The sequence below is a fragment of the Sminthopsis crassicaudata genome, chromosome 6 (genome assembly GCF_048593235.1).
Source record: "Sminthopsis crassicaudata isolate SCR6 chromosome 6, ASM4859323v1, whole genome shotgun sequence".
NCBI lineage: Eukaryota > Metazoa > Chordata > Mammalia > Dasyuromorphia > Dasyuridae > Sminthopsis > Sminthopsis crassicaudata.
Window position 1 is genome coordinate 180296005 of NC_133622.1, and position 18285 is coordinate 180314289.

The 18285-nt window shown below is 51.2% G+C and overlaps 1 protein-coding gene across 2 annotated transcripts; it reads left to right on the plus strand.

Annotated features, from left to right (window-relative positions):
• Window positions 1-1931: 1931 nt before the first annotated feature.
• FRG1 (FSHD region gene 1) lies at window positions 1932-17796 on the plus strand. 2 transcript variants are annotated; one of them, XR_012483452.1, is made up of 10 exons: window positions 1932-2088; window positions 5824-5894; window positions 7122-7247; window positions 8722-8779; window positions 9045-9159; window positions 10218-10322; window positions 13368-13459; window positions 15517-15627; window positions 16991-17205; window positions 17376-17796. XR_012483452.1 is itself a non-coding variant. In XM_074275038.1 (9 exons), exons 1-9 carry the CDS (start codon window positions 2027-2029, stop codon window positions 17025-17027), a joined length of 777 nt encoding a protein of 258 aa, XP_074131139.1. In that variant the 5' UTR covers window positions 1932-2026; the 3' UTR covers window positions 17028-17796. The 2 variants fall into 2 exon arrangements, 1 of the variants encoding a protein (XP_074131139.1); XM_074275038.1 differs by having other exon boundaries at window positions 16991-17796.
• The last annotated feature ends 489 nt before the right edge of the window (window positions 17797-18285 follow it).

An 18285-nucleotide genomic window follows, 5' to 3' on the forward strand; every position in this document is an offset into this window, starting at 1 on the left:
CAATTGCTCATCACATAATTTTGTTGCTGTGTACAATGTTCTCTTGGTTCTGCTCATTTCACTCAGCATCAGTAAGTCTCTCCAAGCCTCTCTGTATTCCTCCTGCTCGTCATTTCTTACAGAAGAATAATATTCCATAACCTTCATATACCACAATTTACCCAACCATTCTCCAACTGATGGACATCCATTCATCTTCCAGTTTCTAGCCACTACAAAAAGAGCTGCCACAAACATTTTGGCACATGCAGGTCCCTTTCCCCTCCTCAGTATTTCTTTGGGATATAATCCCAATAGCAGCAATGCTGGGTCAAAGGGTATGCACAGTTTGATAACTTTTTTGGGCATAATTCCAGATTGCTCTCCAGAATGGCTGGATTCTTTCACAACTCCACCAACAATGCATCAGTGTCCCAGGTTTCCCACAGCCCCTCCAACATTCATCATTATTTTTTCCTGTCATCTTAGTCAATCTCAGAATTAGCTTAATTTTCATTTCTCTAACCAATAGTGATTTATAATATTTTATATGACTAAAAATAGATTCAATTTCTTCGTCTGAAAATCGTCTATTCCCGTCCTTTGACCATTTGTGGATTGGGGAAGGCTTGTACTAAATTAATTCCTCTAAGCATTGACTTATGTGATCTCCTTGCTGTCCAAGCATTCCCCAAAGTCTTCGGCTCCACAGTTCTGCAGCGCTCAGCTTTCACGAGCAGACGTTGCCATTGGAAAACCCACGATTTTGACTAGAGGGGCCTTTGCTGGCAAAGTGCCATCTCTGCGGTCTTGATGGCTTTCGTTTTCCTCCCAGGAAGCAGCCTCTTTTAATTTCAGGCCTGCAACTGCTGTCTGCGGCCATCTTTGAACCTAACAATATAAAATCTTACAGTGCTCCCTGTTTGCCTGGGAGTGATGAAACAAGTTGCCAAGATATAGTAGTTGTTGTTTTCACTAAGGTTCTTTTTTTTCCTGAGGCTGGGATTGTGACTTGCCCAGGGTCACACAGCCAGGAAGTGTTAAGTGTCTGAGGTCAGTTTTGAACTCGGGTCCTCCTGAGACTTCAGGGCTGGTGCTCTATGCACTGCGCCACCTAGCGGCCCCTTTTCTAAGCTTCAAGCCAGCTTTTACACTTCCCTCTCTGACTCTCACCCAGAAGCTTCTTCATTCCTATTCACTGGAATATTCTTTCAGCCAACAGTGACATCACCTGCAGGACTGAGATTACTGCTCTTTCTCCCAGCAGCCTTAGTTTGGCGTTTTACATGTGCTCTGCATATAAGCTAAATAACAGTGAGTCATAGAATGGCATCTATTTAATTCAAAGCTCCAACCATTAATGTCAAAGAGACCAAAGTTGATCCGTTTTATGAAAACCTGCAATCCCTTCTAGAAATAATTTTTAAACGTCATAGCATCAATGCTAAAGTGAGAAATCATTAGATAGCTGAGATAACGGCCAGTGTGGCCTTCACATGTCACATGTCACAGAGCGGAGGCTGACTTTTGTCAGGATAATTCGTTTATTAAGCGCCTACTGTATACCATTGGGGACGAGTAGGGGAGAGAGCCCTGCACTCAAAACGATTATTCTTTTTTTTTTTTTTTTAATAGTCTTTATTTACCAGATATATGCATGGGTAATTTTACAACACTGACAATTGTCGAACCTTTTGTCTAACTTTTCCCCTCCCCCATGGCAGATTGACCAATACATGATCAATATGAAAGACGATTACACTCTTTAAGCAAATGTGGGCTGATTCTAAGGATGAAGACTAGAAGTGGGGTTTCAGCGGCCCCTGGACGTCCACGTGAGGAAGCTCCCTCCACCCTCCGGGTCACTGCCTTTTCGCAGCGCGAAAACGCATCCTGAAGTATGTCGGACCGCCGCGGCTTCTGTAGCTTCCGGGAAGAAAACGGAAATTAACAATGAACCGGAAGTGTTCCCTGCGCCATATAAGAGAAGTGGGATTTGCCAAAGCACAGTTCGCGGTAGTTTTGAGCTGCTTCGGGAGCCGCAGTCATGGCCGAATACGCATCAGTCAAGTCCACCAAGCTGGTGCTGAAGGGCACGAAGGTCAAGAGGTGAGGCGGGAGGAGCCGGGCGGGGGATGGGTGTGGCGGCTGTGTTTACTTTAGCCCGCCCCGGAGGCTGAGGCGATGGAGGCTGGGGAAGAAGAGGAGTGGAGCGGGCGCTACGGAAGCCGGGATGGGGGCGGGGCCAGGGCGTCTTCGTATTGGCCCCGCCCCCTGAGGAACGGGCTTGCGCAGTGCCCGGCTGTGGCTTGTGTTATTGAGCAGTTATCGCCCGGGGCAGTTGCTGTAAGAAGCCGAGGAGCGGGCCTCTCTGTGTCCGCACCCAGCGTTAGGCGGGCTCTCCCGAACCTCCCTGGGCTGCCTCGACTTCCTCTGTAACGCGAGTGTGTGCGCGCATGCGCGCGTCTGCCTCTCGCCCCTTCCCCACCTTGGGAACTGTCACAGGGCAATAAATAATTACCTGGAAGCCCCTCCCCCCTCCTCCCCTCCTGAAATAATCCAGAAGGGATTTCTCTCCTCTAAGATCCCAACTCTGAGCCCCTAGAGGCGCTCTGTGGGGGTTACTGGAAACTTCTGGGAGTCGGACTGGTCCCTCAGCCACGTTTGTGTTGCGCAGCCTCAGTTGGGCCTGCTCCGATTCTCACCGACCTCCCTGACTGTCCCTGTGCTGCTTCCCTTCTGACGCTCCCAGTTACAGGGATCACAGCAGCCGCGCGCAGTTATAGGGCACTTTAAGGCTTGCAGAGCTTTAGTGACGTGACCACACGCTGCCTCTGGAACAGCCTGGCAGGTAATGCTATTGTCACCCATTGTACAGACGGGGAAACTGAGGCAGGAATAGCCGGCTTCTGTGGCTCCAGACACCGCATACTTGTAGATAGAGAACTAGATCTCTGCTGGAAACACAGGTGCGCGTTTTATCTTAGAATCGTGTTATTTCGGGTATTGTCAGAAACTAACAGTGTTGCTCTTAGGTGCTGAGCCACTGTCACTTCTCCAATGCTTTTGTAGCCCATTCCCTCCTTCAGGTGGTGAAGGACTGAGTGCTGAAGAGGAGTTTAACATCTCGTGTCTCCGCCTCTTCTAACTCTGGGAACCCCCTGGCCGGCAGCCTCACGCCGCCTCCGCTACTGAGGAGCTTTTCCTAAAATAGTGAATTTTAACCAAGCGCTTCCTTACTCAGTGAGCTCCAGCGGCCCCTAGTGCCTCCCGGAGTCAATTCTGAACGCTCTGCTTGGCATTCAGAGCCCTTCGTGGTCAGCCCCTTACCCCCTTTCCAGACGTACAGGTTTCTCTCCAACACATAGTCCTCCACCCAGTGATTGCAGGCACCTGGCTGTTCTACCAAGGAGATGGGCCCTCTTAGCTCTGGCTACTCTGTCTGGCTGCCCCCGGGAGTGCTCTCCCTCCTCATCACTGCCCCCTGGAGTGCTCTCCCTCCTCATCTCTGCCCCCTGGAGTGCTCCCCCTCCTCATCTCTGCCCCCTGAAGTGCTCTCCCTCCTCATCTCTGCCCCCTGGAGTGCTCCCCCTCCTCATCTCTGCCCCCTGGAGTGCTCTCCGTCCTCATCTCTGCCCCCTGGAGTGCTCTCCCTCCTCATCTCTGCCCCCTGGAGTGCTCCCCCTCCTCATCTCTGCCCCCTGAAGTGCTCTCCCTCCTCATCTCTGCACCCTGAGGTGCTCCACCTCCTCATCGCTGCCCCCGGGAGTGCTCTCCCTCCTCATCTCTGCCCCCTGGAGTGCTCCCCCTCCTCATCTCTGCCCCCTGGAGTGCTCCCCCTCCTCATCTCTGCCCCCTGGAGTGCTCCCCCTCCTCATCTCTGCCCCCTGGAGTGCTCTCCGTCCTCATCTCTGCCCCCTGGAGTGCTCTCCCTCCTCATCTCTGCACCCTGGAGTGCTCTCCCTCCTCATCTCTGCACCCTGAGGTGCTCCACCTCCTCATCGCTGCCCCCTGGAGTGTTCTCCCTCTTCATCACTGCCCCCTGGAGTGCTCTCCCTCTTCATCACTGCCCCCTGGAGTGCTCTCCCTCCTTATCTCTGCCCCCTGGAGTGCTCCCCCTCCTTATCGCTGCCCCCTGGAGTGCTCTCCGTCCTCATCTCTGCCCCCTGGAGTGCTCCCCCTCCTTATCGCTGCCCCCTGGAGTGCTCTCCGTCCTCATCTCTGCCCCCTGGAGTGCTCTCCCTCCTTATCTCTGCCCCCTGGAGTGCTCCCCCTCCTCATCGCTGCCCCCTGGAGTGCTCTCCCTCCTCATCTCTGCACCCTGAGGTGCTCCACCTCCTCATCGCTGCCCCCTGGAGTGCTCTCCTTCCTTATCGCTGCCCCCTGGAGTGCTCTCCCTCCTCATCTCTGCACCCTGAGGTGCTCCACCTCCTCATCGCTGCCCCCTGGAGTGCTCTGCCCCCTGGAGTGCCCCCTCTCCTCATCTCTGCCCCCCTGGAGTGCTCTCCCTCCTCATCTCTGCCCCCTGGAGTGCTCTCCGTCCTCATCTCTGCCCCCTGGAGTGCTCTCCCTCCTCATCTCTGCCCCCTGGAGTGCTCTCCCTCCTCATCTCTGCCCCCTGGAGTGCTCTCCGTCCTCATCTCTGCCCCCTGGAGTGCTCTCCCTCCTCATCTCTGCCCCCTGGAGTGCTCTCCCTCCTCATCTCTGCCCCCTGGAGTGCTCTCCGTCCTCATCTCTGCCCCCTGGAGTGCTCTCCCTCCTCATCTCTGCCCCCTGGAGTGCTCTCCCTCCTCATCTCTGCCCTCCTGGAGTGCTCTCGCTCCTCATCTTTGCCCCCTGAGGTGCTCCACCTCCTCATCGCTGCCCCCTGGAGTGCTCTCCTTCCTTATCGCTGCCCCCTGGAGTGCTCTCCCTCCCTATCGCTGCCCCCTGGAGTGCTCCCCCTCCTCATCGCTGCCCCCTTGGAGTGCTCTCCCTCTTCATCTCTGCCCCCTGGAGTGCTCTCCCTCCTCATCACTGCCCCCCTGGAGTGCTCTCCCTCCTCATCTCTGCCCCCTGAGGGGCTCCACCTCCTCATCGCTGCCCCCTGGAGTGCTCTCCTTCCTTATCGCTGCCCCCTGGAGTGCTCTCCCTCCTCATCGCTGCCCCCTTGGAGTGCTCCCCCTCCTCATCGCTGCCCCCCTTGGAGTGCTCTCCCTCTTCATCTCTGCCCCCTGGAGTGCTCTCCTTCCTTATCGCTGCCCCCTGGAGTGCTCTGCCCCCTGGAGTGCTCTCCATCCTCATCTCTGCCCCCCTGGAGTGCTCTCCCTCCTCATCTCTGCCCCCTGGAGTGCTCTCCCTCCTCCTGTCTGTCTCCCGGCCTCCCTGGCTTCCTTTGAGTCCCTACTAAAATGCCACTTCTCCAGGAAGCCTTCTCTAAGCCCTCCCAATTCCAGGGCTTTCTCCCTGTTGGTATGCCCTATTTCCCGTGTAGAGCTTGTTCTGTATATGTGTGCATGCCCCATTGGACTGAGAGTAGGGATGGGTTGGAGTGGGGGTTTTGTGCCTCTCCTCGGTCTGTAGCCTGGCACGTATTAGGTCCTTAATCAGAGCTTCGTGACTGATGCTTGTCAAACCTAGAGAAAGAACCCCCGAGGATGTGTGGGGCCCTCCTCTTCAGGCCTGCCGTGGCAGTCACAGAGATTTGGTGCCCTCTCCATCCGAAGCCCTCGGGGGAGGCGGCTGTGGCCTGGTCCTGGCCGGAGTCTGCCCACCCCGCCTGGCCGCGGGCCTCCGTGTGTCCCGTCTGTCGGCTCCCCCTCCCTCCAGTAATGTCCCATCACAGCCTCCCCTTGTGTCTTACAGTAAGAAGAAGAAAAACAAGGAGAAGAAGCGGAAAAGGGAAGAGGAGGAGGAAAGCCAGCTCGACTGTGTGGGTGAGTCCGCCGGGGCCCCTCCCGAAGGGGCCCTGAGTCCTAGAGCAGCGAGCCAGGCCCGAGGTAGCCCGGCCAGCCACACTGCACTGAGCCACGGAGAGCCTGGGGGAGAGCCGGTGTCCTTGCCAACCCCGGGTCATTGCAGCTCCTGAATCCTCCTCCTGTCCTCAGTTTTGACTAGGTCTTCTTTCAGATTCCCTGCGGCTCTGCTCCTACCCGGGGTTCTTGGAGTGATGCAGCACGTGCATTTTCATGTTACTTTTTCTGAGTATTGGATGAATCTTCCCAGTTGTTAGTCTTTCCTCAGTGATTACAGTCTGTACAACTCGTGGCCAGTTTAAAGGAAAATGGGGCCCGGGGACACTTGAGATGGCCTGTCACTGATCCTCCCCTGCCCCTCAGGCCTGGTCCCTTTACTCCTTGCCAGGTCCAAGCGTTGGTGAAACTCTGACCCCGGGCCAGCCCTTCCCAGCTCTGAGTCAGTTGGACAACCTTGTGTGGGAAGCTAAGGCTGCTGAAGCTCCCTTGGGGCTTTTTCCAGCAGGAAGTCAGCCAGTGGTCAGAGTGGGGGTGGGAGGAAGAAAACCTGCACCCTCTGCAGCTCTGCCCCTTAGAAGCTGGCCCTGCCCTGGTGAAGGTGCTAGCTAGCTATGAATGCAAAATGAGGTCATTCTGGAGAGACACTTTGCCCGCCTAGGAGTGCCCAGGAATCCCCAGGGCTGGCAGAAATGGGGCTGGGCTCTCCTAGCCTCCTCCTGGCTTCCACCCTTCCCTATCCCCAAAGACCCACCCTCTAGAAGCCTCATCTGCAGTCACTGTCATTGCTGGGTCTGCCAAAGTCCCCGCCTTGCTCCTGATCTCTGACGGGACGGCCTGTCCCCCCGCCACCTCCAGAGAATGGCAATGGTGGGGAGCAGCCTTCCGCCCAGGGAACGAGGCCCCGGGGAGCTCTGTCTGATTGGCAGGGGCAGCAGGGGCCCCTCTTGGGGCCACCTGAGGTTTTCTGCCCATGGGCCACAGTCTGCCTCTTCTTTGTGGTCTCCCCTTGCCAGTCCAGCCGTGCTGGCGCCTTATAGGATTTCCTGCAGTGTGGTGGCACCAACATGCCAAAGCCCCCCCAGTCAGGGCTCTGGGACCCTGGAACACTGTGGCCCACTTTAGCCTGACAGGACTGGGATAACACCTGAAATTTAGAAGGAAGATGAGAGTATTTCTTTTGCTTTTTAGGAAATTGGTGGGCAGTGAGAAACTTTGGTGAGATTTCTGGAACCATAGCGATTGAAATGGACAAAGGAACCTACGTCCACGCCCTTGACAATGGCCTCTTTACCCTAGGAGCACCACATAGAGAAGGTTGGTGGTCAGAAGTCCAGGAGGGAGCGAATGAAGGTCCTTGGGTCGGGCCCTTGTGTGTGCACAGGCAACCGGTCAGAGAGTGGTCAGCTGCCTCCAGTGCCCAGTGGCCCCTGCCCTCAGGGACCTTACCCTCAGAGTGGGCATGAGGGAGCACCAGGGGTCAGAGAAAGGGCCTCCTTGTCAAAATGTCAAAATGACTCAAGGTCAGGTATGGCCCCCAATTCTTACTGGATGGGTGATCCCAGACAAATCACTTCACTTCACCTCAGTTTCTTCAACTATAAAATGGGGATAATAAGAGCCCCTACTCATTGGGATTACTGTGAGAAGATCCTTGTAAAGGACTTAGCCCAGGACCTGGCACATTGGATGTGCTGCTTAAATGTTAGCTATTGTTATTACTAGACCTGCCCAGTGCACGAATTGAGGAATGGCTCTCAAACACTGATGTTTGTGACCATTCCCAGTAGATTTGGATGTCAGTCTTACTAGTAATTTTGAATGAGCAAACATATGCTCCTGTCCTGACCTTCAATCTTTATTCTGGTTGCTTGATCTTTATTTGTTCCAAAGTCTTTTGCTTTTATGTGACAGAATCATGTCTTTCGTCTTTTTGGAATTCCCAGCTCCATTCTTGATGATGCTTCCCCTTGGGTGGCAAACTCTGGGTGCCAGTGTGAGGACATGGCATCTTTTCTGGAGCTCACAGCAGGGGGCACAGCCTGACCTGGGCATAGGGCCACCACTTTGATGACCAGGGTGAAGGTGGATTGGAAAGGGGAGGGACTTAAATCCGGGGGAATGGCCCAGGACCTAACAGCCACTAAGTGTCTGAGTCTGGATTTGAATTCAGGCTTTCTGCATCTAAGGCCAAGGTGCAGGGAAGGAGGCTGGCTCTGGCTACCACAGAGTACCAGGGAAGGGTCTCTAATGCCAAGGGGGCAGACCTCCCCCAGCCACCCTGACTCCCTCCATTGGAAGGAGTGCAAGGGGAAGGACTCCAGAGGAAGGTTGAGGGCTTCGAAAATGGGGATGGAAATAAATCATTGCAAGGGGAGGAGGAAGATAGCACCTCCTGCAGAGGCAGCTCTCCCCCTTGCTGTCTAGGTGCCTTGGGGCAGGCTGCCCTGGGCCTCAGTTGGCCCTCTGTGAAGCAAAGGTATCAGGCCAACTCTGGGTTCCAGGCCCCCAGAGGGCATTTCAGAATGGTGGCTCTGGGGGTGGCCAGAGCCACAGCTGAGTCTGGAGGCCTCGTGCTCATTCAGAGGAGCCAGACCCTGAAGTGAGGACAGTCCCTCCAAGAAGTGGGGAGGGTGCACCCAAGGACCCTTGACAGCCTCCCAGAGCAGGCCGTGCCCATGAGACGAGTGTGGCAGCATCCTTCCCACACCCTCATGCACTTCTCTGGGGCCTCCAAGAAGCGTGGCTCTGTCCCAGGAGCCAGTCTGTTTTAAATGTTTCTGTTTTCTAGATGACGAAGGCCCCAGCCCTCCTGAGCAGCTAACAGCGGTCAAGCTGTCTGACACCAGGTAATGTTGGCCCATGGTCCTTTGCCTCCTCACACCTGGGACTCTCCTGTCCCAGTGCAGCCAGCATACACCCACACTAGAGACAAGGGGGAGTCACCCACTCCTACTGGGGAGCCTGGAGACAGGCTCTACACAATCCTAGCTGTGTCTGTCTGGGGTCTGTCCTAGCATGTCCTTGGGATTTTGTGCTATAGGTGAGGGAGCAAGGCTGGGGAGGGGACGGAGAAGGCCGGGTCTAAACATCCTTATCTCTGTTTGCTTAAAGGATCGCTCTCAAGTCTGGCTATGGAAAGTACCTTGGAATAAATTCAGATGGCCTCGTGGTGGGGCGATCCGATGCCATTGGCCCCCGGGAGCAGTGGGAGCCAGTCTTTCAAGACGTGAGTGGCAGTGTTGTTTGTGGGTGCCAGGAAAGGCAGCAGGGATTCCAGTGAATCAGTCTGGGTGACTTTCAGTTTGATGGAAACCCTTTGGTTTTTTATATCCCAGTCATTCCCAGGTGTGTCCCACCTGCTGAACCCTCTCTTCCTGCAGACAGTTCATTCATCTGGCTGTGCATGGAAGCTTTGCACCCACATCCATTGCCCCATGTGACCCTGTTCCTACCAAAGGGAGGTGCACCTCCTTATCTGCAATTTGCCTTTGGCGATACTTTGTCTTTTCATTAACGTCATCATAATCATTATGCATAGTGATTTTCTGGTTATGTTCTCTTCAGTTTCCTTACATGTTCTTACAGATCTCTAAATTTCTTTTGGTTCTCATTTCTTTCTATACAAAGTAATTTCTGTTTCATTGGAATTTGTCCAGCCATTCTCTCATTGATGAGCACCCACCCATTTTTGTATTTATTTTTTTACTGCCACAAAAATTAATAATCTAAATCTGTTGGCATATATAGGGCCTTTCTTTTGGTCTTTGAGCCTACCAGAGGTGTCTCTAGGTCAAAGGACATGGACAATTTAGTAAATGGGGTCAGTAAAGAGGGCTATCAACAACGTATAAATGGACCCATCTTCCCAAAGCCCCTCCAATATGGATGATTACTGAGTTTTGCCACTTTTGCCCATTTACTGGGCACCAGGTGAAACCTTATGGTTTTTCAAGTATCCACGGCTCTCTTCATTAAATTAGAACAGTTTTTCACATGACTGTTGATGGTTTTCAGGTCTCTTAAATTTTGTTTCATATCCTTGGACCACTTTACTCTTTGGAGAAGCTATGATTAAAAAAAAAAAAAAAAAGCTTTTAAAAATGTGGTTTTTTCCCAGTTGAGCTTAGATAAACCAAGGGTAAATCCAGTGCTTAATGCCTTTCATTGGTAGAGGAAAATAATTCCATAGGGAATAATAAAACTTAAGTTAATTAATTAAAAAAAAAAAATTTTTATATATTGACTAAGTAACTTTTTTTTTTTTTTTTTTCCCCTCCAATCTAGGGGAAGATGGCTTTGCTGGCTTCAAACAGCTGCTTTATCAGGTGCAATGAAGGAGGAGATATAGAAGCCAAGAGCAAGACTGCAGGAGAAGAAGAAATGATCAAGGTAATCATGCTGCATCAGCTTTGGTTGACTGAGGGGGGCAGCCGTAAGTGTCCCTGGGCATCCTCCCATTAGGGACACAGACCTCACACAGTCCTAGCTGTGTCTGTCTGGGGTCACTCTCTCTCTCCTGGCCTTAGCCTTCCACATAAGGGTTTCTCTCCAGGACATTGGAATTGTGTTGTGACCAGTGCCACACAAATGGGCTAGTGGCCATTGGAATAAGGAGGTGAAGTTGCTGATAATTCAGCAGAACCATTTATTGAGAGAAATCATGCTACTTATAGATCTTAAAACCATAGATTTTCACGAAAAGCATTGTTCTCTGACCAACTCTAGTTCCTGTTTTCTATGATCTAATTCTCTGAAGCATGTTGTTATTTTCTGGAGACTCAATCTTGTGTATAATTCACAATGCCTCAGTAAATATGCCAGAACATACACTGTCCATCCATGCATCTGTCTGTCTGTCTATCATCCCTTGTTTTATGTTATAGTCTTCTCTTTTTATCCAAACTTTCTTCCCTTTGAGGATGTCTCTTACCTGACTCCACACCCATAATTTTCTGTTGGCAGTAAGCTGTTCACCATAAGATTTCCCCCTGCTTCACTGATGACTGGCACATTTTATTCTGCAGCTATCCAGCAACTCATAGTCATACAGCATCTGCAGAAGAATATTTAGTTGTTTACCAGTCATGTCTGACTTTGGGGTTTTCTTAGCAAAATACTGGAGTGGTTTGTCATGTCTTTCTCCATGTTATTTTACAGATGAGGGAACTGAGTTAAGTGACCTAGCTAGTAAATTTCTGAGGCCTGATTTGAATTCAGAAAAAGGAAGCTTCATGACTTCAGGTCCTGCATTCTATCCATCGTGCCATGTAGTTGTCCCCCTTCAAAAGAATATTGATGTTGAAAAAAGATGGATTTGTTTCAGGGATAGACTTAGAGTTATTAAAAGCAACACTTAATATCCCAGATACAAATTGATTCTCCTATTAGATTCTAGGCCCAGTTCATTATCTTCTAAGGTCTGTCTCTTGCATGGACTGATGAGCCAGCTCCATCACATGGATAGTGGGCAGCCCTCGTCCATCCACTGGTTTTCTCCTGAATGGGAGGAAACTTAAAGTAGCTCCTCTAGATCAGCTTTGGCCTTTGTGGAGGCAGCTCTGCAGCATCACAGGATTGCAGCATGAGGACTCTCCCCTGCTCAAGGGGCTCCTTCCTCTGTTGGAGGCCCCAGAGGGTCTCCAAAATAGTGACAGACTTTGGCCGGCTGTTTTGTTAAAGCCTTGGCCATTCTGTTCCCCTTTCTACTTAGAAAAGTGTTTCATCTTTGGGAAATCTTGTATGATGTTACATTGTGCCTGAAGGACCCCTTTTTGAAAATATTGTCAGTATTTTTTTTAGGAAGGAAACAAGCATTTACATAGCATCTGCTGCATGCCAGGTCCTGGACAAATCATTGTTCAAATCAGATCTCCTTATGTCCTCTTATGATTTGGCCCCCATTTCACAGATGAGGAAGCTGAAGCAGGCAGAAACAAAGCACCTTGTCCAGGGTCACCCAGCTATTCAGTGTCTGAGGCTAACTTTGAACTCAGGCCTAACTTCTAGGCCTAGCACTGTGCCCGGGGTGCTACCTGGCTGTCTCCAAAGAGGAGAAGGAAGGCTTTTAGTGATCTCTAGGCCAGCTCCAGTCATTTTCCCTTCTTTGTTTTCATCATGTCCTTCTGGCCTCTCTTTGAGGGATGCTGAACACCAGACCAGCCTTGGCCCTCTGGTCAGTGGTCCGGCTTGATGCACTGTGCTGCTTTGCTAAACTGCCTTTCTTTTTTATTCTTCCCTGAGAGGGGTAGAGGAAGAACTGAGATTACAGATGAACTTAAAGGCCAAAGACATCCATACAAGGGTCTTAAAAAGAAAAAGGTTTTAGCAGCAGATCTTTCCAGGGGGTCGCCCTCTCAGTAGGCTGATTTGCATCCTCTCTGTTGTATTATTCCTTCATGAAGGCTGCAGGAGCAAATTTCTAAGATAAGCCCACCTTGAGGTTGCTATTGTGCTTCCTCCCTTCCTCATCCTGGAGGTCCAGGAGCCAACTGAGGCCTTTCCCATCTCTTTCAGCTTCTCATGACTGACTTACATGGGCTAAGCCTCCTTAGGAAATGATGATGGTCTGTGCTTTAATCTGTTTCCCATTTTTACCATATTTGTCACTTTAAGTAGATCAGGACAGGATAGAGATCATTGTACTTGGTTCCTAGCACATTGCAAATGCTTAATGAATGCTTTGTTCCTTTCATCCTGAAACTTTTTTAAAAAATATTTTGGTAACTGTTTTTCAATAAAATTGCAGTCTCTAATTGCATAATTACAATCCTTTGCCATCTATATATTTTATTTTTTGTATTTAAACCCATTTAAACTGAGAAGTCTATTGTTTTCCTCAGGCTGACCAAACATTGAAGATGTTAAAAAGCTGAACTCTGATCCAGTCTTCCCCTCTTCATTTTATGGAGGATGGACCTGAGAACAGGGAATGGCAGGGAATTAAGTCAGAGTCATATAGCATGTCAGCAGAAAAATCTGGACTAGAGCTCAGGTCTCCCACTGCCTTTTCTGATCCCTTCAGGCTCTACCTCCTTCCTTAGCTACTTTGTGATTTAATGTCTTTTATTTATTTTAGTGTGTGTGTATGTGTGTGTGTGTACGTACATATGTATTTGTGTTGTCTCCTGATAGGATGTGAACTCCTCATGAGTTTGGTTTGTTTCATTTTTGTCTCTCCTGTGTCTCCAGCCCTTGACACAGCTCTTGGCACAACATTGCACTAAACAAATTCTTGTGGCTTGATTGATGGATTGGGTGTTCTCTTCTTCACAATACACCTAAACTGTAGCCTCCCACTCCAGAGCCTGCCTTCTCTCTGCAGCCCCATTCCTGAAGGAGCAGGTCCCTTTCATAGCTTCTTATTGAGGGATCCTCCACAAAGTTATTTGGGATAACATGTGTCCTGTTCTTTGTTCTCCAAACCCTGACCTCTAGATTCGCTCTTGTGCAGAAAGAGAAACTAAGAAGAAAGATGATATTCCCGAAGAAGACAAAGGAAATGTGAAGCAGTGTGAAATCAACTATGTGTATGTATTGTAGTTGGGTGGGCAAGTGGGTGGATGGGTGGATGAATGGATGGATTGATAAGTGGGTGGCTGGCAGATAGATGGATGGTTATGTAGATAGATAGGGAGGTGGGTGAGTGCATAGATGAATGGGTGGATACATGGGTGGATGCATGTTATATGGATGAATGGATGGTTGGATTCTCTCCTGACACATTTCCAACAGATATCTTTTGCCATCTTCCTCAAGAGCTTTTTTAAATAGGATATCCCACTAAGGATGGAGTGGGTGAGGAAGGTTAGCATTAGAGTTGAGCTTCTAGGAAAGAAAACCATGGAAAAAAAGTCCCAGGTGGCCTACTACTTGCTATGTGACTTTAAGCAAGGAATATCTGTGCTCCAATTATCCGAGAAAATAGCTTGTTTCCCATACTCAGGCTCTTGAGGTATTTCACCCTAAAGAATGATTCATTAGGACTCACACTTGTGTCCAAATATCTGCCACCTTGATAACCCACTGGAGGAGGGAGGGGTGGGGGGTGTTCAAACCCACTTCTTCTGACACAGGACTACTGACTATGGATTTGTGACTTGATCAGCAGGCTTCGAAGGCTCCAAGGAGCTTCATGGGTAGATTTCAAGGGGTCTGTGAACCTGGGTGGGGAAACGTGGGACTTTATTTTCACTCATCTCAGGCTGAAGTCTAGCCTTTCCTTCACTTCAAACCCTGGTTCTGAGGGAGGTCCATGTCATCCACATCCCAGAGGGGGCCTAGCATCCAAAAAATCCAGAGGCCCTTGGGAAAGAGCAGGTGGCCAAACTGATGAGCTCTAGGCTTGTTGTTGGGGAAACAGGTGGGATCCTTGTCCTGCTTAACATATGCATGATGTGGCAGTAGGTCAGGGGTCAGGATCTTTTCTCTGGAGTGTTCCCGGTCAGCATCTTTTGTTCAGAAAACTTGTAAATAATCCAGAAGACACAGGGAGGGAGTGGAAGATGGAAGAGGGGCAGAAAAGTTGAAAGAAGCCTTCATGGAGCTGTCGTTCTGTGACGAGCACTGTGCTAAGTGTTGAGAATCCATATACCAAGGCAAAGACGGGGTTTGCTCCAAAGCAGCTTCCACTCCACTCTGGGCAGGCATCAAGATGGTGAATGGAGCTTAGGGACACATCAGAAATTGCTGACCTGGCAAGGTGCCGGGAGTGGGATCCGTGCCAGGGAGCAGGGAGTGACCTGTGGCTGGAGGCAGGCTAGCCCCTCTGGGCCACATGGAGCTCTCCCCAAACGGGACCCTGGTGGGCGCTGCAGAGGCAAGAGGGTTCATTGTCGGGGAGCAACACCCTGAGTCAGCCTGGGCAAGTAGCAGTGCTGGGAGTCGTCTGGGCACAGACTCTCAGGTACACGCCTGGGCTAGATCTCCCTGCACTGTCATCCAGGAGCAGGGCTTGCACCTCCAAGGCTGGCCTAGGACGAGTTGTGGGGGAGCTCAGCAAGACTGCCTCCTTCCTCCTCCCCTTTTCACCCTTGGTTACTTGGGACAGAGAAGGGGGGTGAGAGGTAATGGGAAGAAAGCCACTATAGGAAGGATGAAGAAGCTGGACTCCCACACCTCCTGGCTTTTCCCCTCCTCTGGTAGACAATCCCTTGGCCCTCTACTTCCTGGTGCTGGTGGCACCCCCTCCACAGCCTGGTACCTCTCAGGTTGGCGTGGCCAGGAAAAGGTCCCCAGTATACGGTCTCTGGCCAGGGGAGGCCGTTGCTGGCACCAGGACCTGCTAGACTTGGACTTGGGGCTGAACCGAGGGGTCCTGGAGCTTGGTAGGCTGTTTGAGGCAGCAGGTGATGCAGTGGGTAGAGTGTGGGGCCTGAGTGTAGATCCAGCCTCCATCAGTCCTCATTGAGCAAGGCTGACCTTCGGCCCAGTTTCCTTCCTCAGTACAAAACAGGGATTAAAATTGGAAATTTCCTTCAAGGACTGTAGGGGGGTCAAAGTTGACAACATAAGTGTTTTATAAGCGCCGGCTGTCATCAGAATTGTTGTTATGTGGTTTGGTTTAGCGTGTCATTTTTCTCAACAGAAAGAAATTCCAGAGCTTCCAAGACCACAAACTTAAAATAAGCAAAGAAGACAGCAGAATTCTTAAACAGGCCCGGAAAGACGGACTTTTTCACGAGACACTCCTGGACAGGTACGTCTTCGGCCTATTCCTTCCACCTCAGGAACCTGTGCAGGGAATTCAAAAACCAGTCCCCAGAGATGACATCTTTAGATTTGTTTTTCATATTTCCACACTCATCATATTCATAATGAACAAAAGTGTTCTCAAATCTGGGGGGAAGTAAAGATGACGCCAGCTGGACCGCCCTGCTTCCCCTCACCCCTACACATTAAATTGTGCATGCTCACACCCTTCTACTCCCTGTACCCATATCGGACACGCACAAGGTGCACACTCTCTGGAGCCCGATCCCACCCAACTCCCTTCCCTGGGTCTCTTTTTCCTCTCTGTAAAGGAAAGGAGTTAGAGTCGCTGGCCTTGAAGGCCCTTCCAGCTACAGACCTGGACCTGGGGAGCCTGTGATGTCTGACCCTTGCCTCTCTTGCTCCTCTAGGGGAGCTTACTGTGCAGGGGGGCTTGGGAGAGAAGTGACTTGTTTTGGTAAAAGTCATGACTTGTGCCTATTTTATAGATGAGGAAACATCATGAGGCCCAAGGAAGGTCAGGGCAGCTCCCTGGGCTGCAGATTCTACCCCACATCCACTGTTTTCTTCTGGATTGAGCTGCTTCTCATCTCACTGAAACACTATTTTCCTTAGGTTTTGAAGTGAAAATATAATATGGAAAGAGACTAGAAATGCCCTTCCCTTCCCCACCCACCCACACCAGTAGAAAAATGGCCCTGCTTCAGGGCCTCCTTTGCTCCTCAGATAAATAAGGACAAAATCCCTCCTATGCCTGAGGATGGGGGCTCCCAGTTAGCGTCCTGAGGTTCAGCAGGCGTTCAGTGCTAGAATCAGGCTGATGGGCCTGGCTTCTTAGGGAACTCATCCTTCTGGGTTCAGATTAATCTGCAGTTTGCTACAGTCCTAAAAAGTGAGATTGGAGGCTGTGAGCAGAGCAGCCCCTCCAGAGTTCAGCTCCTGGATCCTCCAGCCTCATGAGGGTGAGCCTGTTGGCCAGCCCTGGAGAGTGCGTCTAGGCACAAGGGAGCACAGCTTCTATCTCCTCCCATATTTGTGACTGTGACCCCTGAACGGGCTGTATTGAGTCCTAAGGATCAAGCCCACCCCACAACGAGGCTACCCCTGGGCATCAAAGGCCCGAAGCTGGGGGCTGCAGGGCGGGAATCCAATTCAAGCTCCACAGTTAAATCACTATCTGTGGCAAGAGCCCCCCAAACATGAGGGCTGTCCTGGGGCCGTGGGATCACAGGTGGAGGAGACCTACCCGGGTGTGTGACAGCAGAGGAAGCTTACACTGGCCTCCCCTGGACCACATTCTGCCTTTGTCACATGTGGCACCTCACTTTGGTTTGTTGTTGTTTAAACAGGAGAGTCAAGTTGAAAGCTGACAGATACTGCAAATGAGGACAGTGTTCTTCGTCCTGCTCTCCTTTTCATTGTTGCCCTGAATAAAATACTCAGCAGATGCGATGTTTTGTAAAGAAAAGTTGTTTCCTTTATGTTGGTGAGGGAGGCCCCCCCCAGGACACCCATCAACCTTCCTCCCTGGGACTCAGGCTGTCAGGGGGCCTGGTTGGAAGAAGCACTTCAGACCAACAAGAGCCTGGAGACATCACCTGGAAAAGGAGCCACAGCCCTGAAGTTGCCCTCTGTGGGTGGGATAGGCGTCTCGGGGGGCACCCCGAAGCTTTCCCTCCTTGGCAGCTGGATCCAAGGTTTTCAACAGATGGGGGGCCCCGATTGGCTGAAGAGCAAAGATAATGAGAAACTGAAGCTGGATGCAGGTCAGGAATGGAAGACTCCTACCCATGCCTTCAGAGTGTCTTCTGAGCGAGATCCCCACTCCTGAGGGGAGGCCAGTCTGCAGAAAGGCTTCTTGAAGTAGACCAAGGAGGCCCCTGCCTGAGCAGCCACTCCTGATGGGGGATTCTTCACCGAGCTGATTCAGAGTTCACACGGTTCCCTCCTCCAGGGAGCTACTACATGGTAGGGGAGGGGTGACTGCTCATCCTGGCTCCAGCTCTTGGGAAAGAAATGAGCCAGAGTGGGCAAGACCCTAAGCTACAGAACATCCCACCCGTGGTACAGAGGAGGAGGGAATCCGTCTGGCCCCTAGATTAGTTGCTGGCATGTGCAGATCCCCTCCCCCCAATAAATGTTTCCTCTGGATTGATTTTGTGGTGTCTGTCGTGTATGGGGTGTGGGGCTGAGAAAGCTGTTGGGGTGACGCAAATATTCATGGAAGGGCTTTTGTGGGGGTGAAGAACACCAGGAAGAAAGGGGGCTCCCCCTCCTCTGGGAAATTGGCTCAGTAATCTTGAGTCAGAGTTTTATAAGAAATGACCCAACACATCTTTAAAACCTTTTCTGTCCATGGGAGATGCTGTGGGAAAGCCAACACAAACCCAAGGAGGTGGGGTGCGTGTCCCTGCCTAGCTTTACATCACCCTGGGACCGGGGCAGGTGGAGATGTACCAAACGCTGCCCAGAATGGAGGCTGCAACAGAAAAGGAAGTCCCTACTCTGGTGTGGGACAGGGACACCCTGGGAGGGGAGACGCTGCATGCTGGAGGATGGATCTGCAGCAGGTGAGACCCATCCCAAGAAGACTGCTTCTCCCACCCCACCCATCCTCTGTTGTCAGAATACTTGAGCCTCAGAT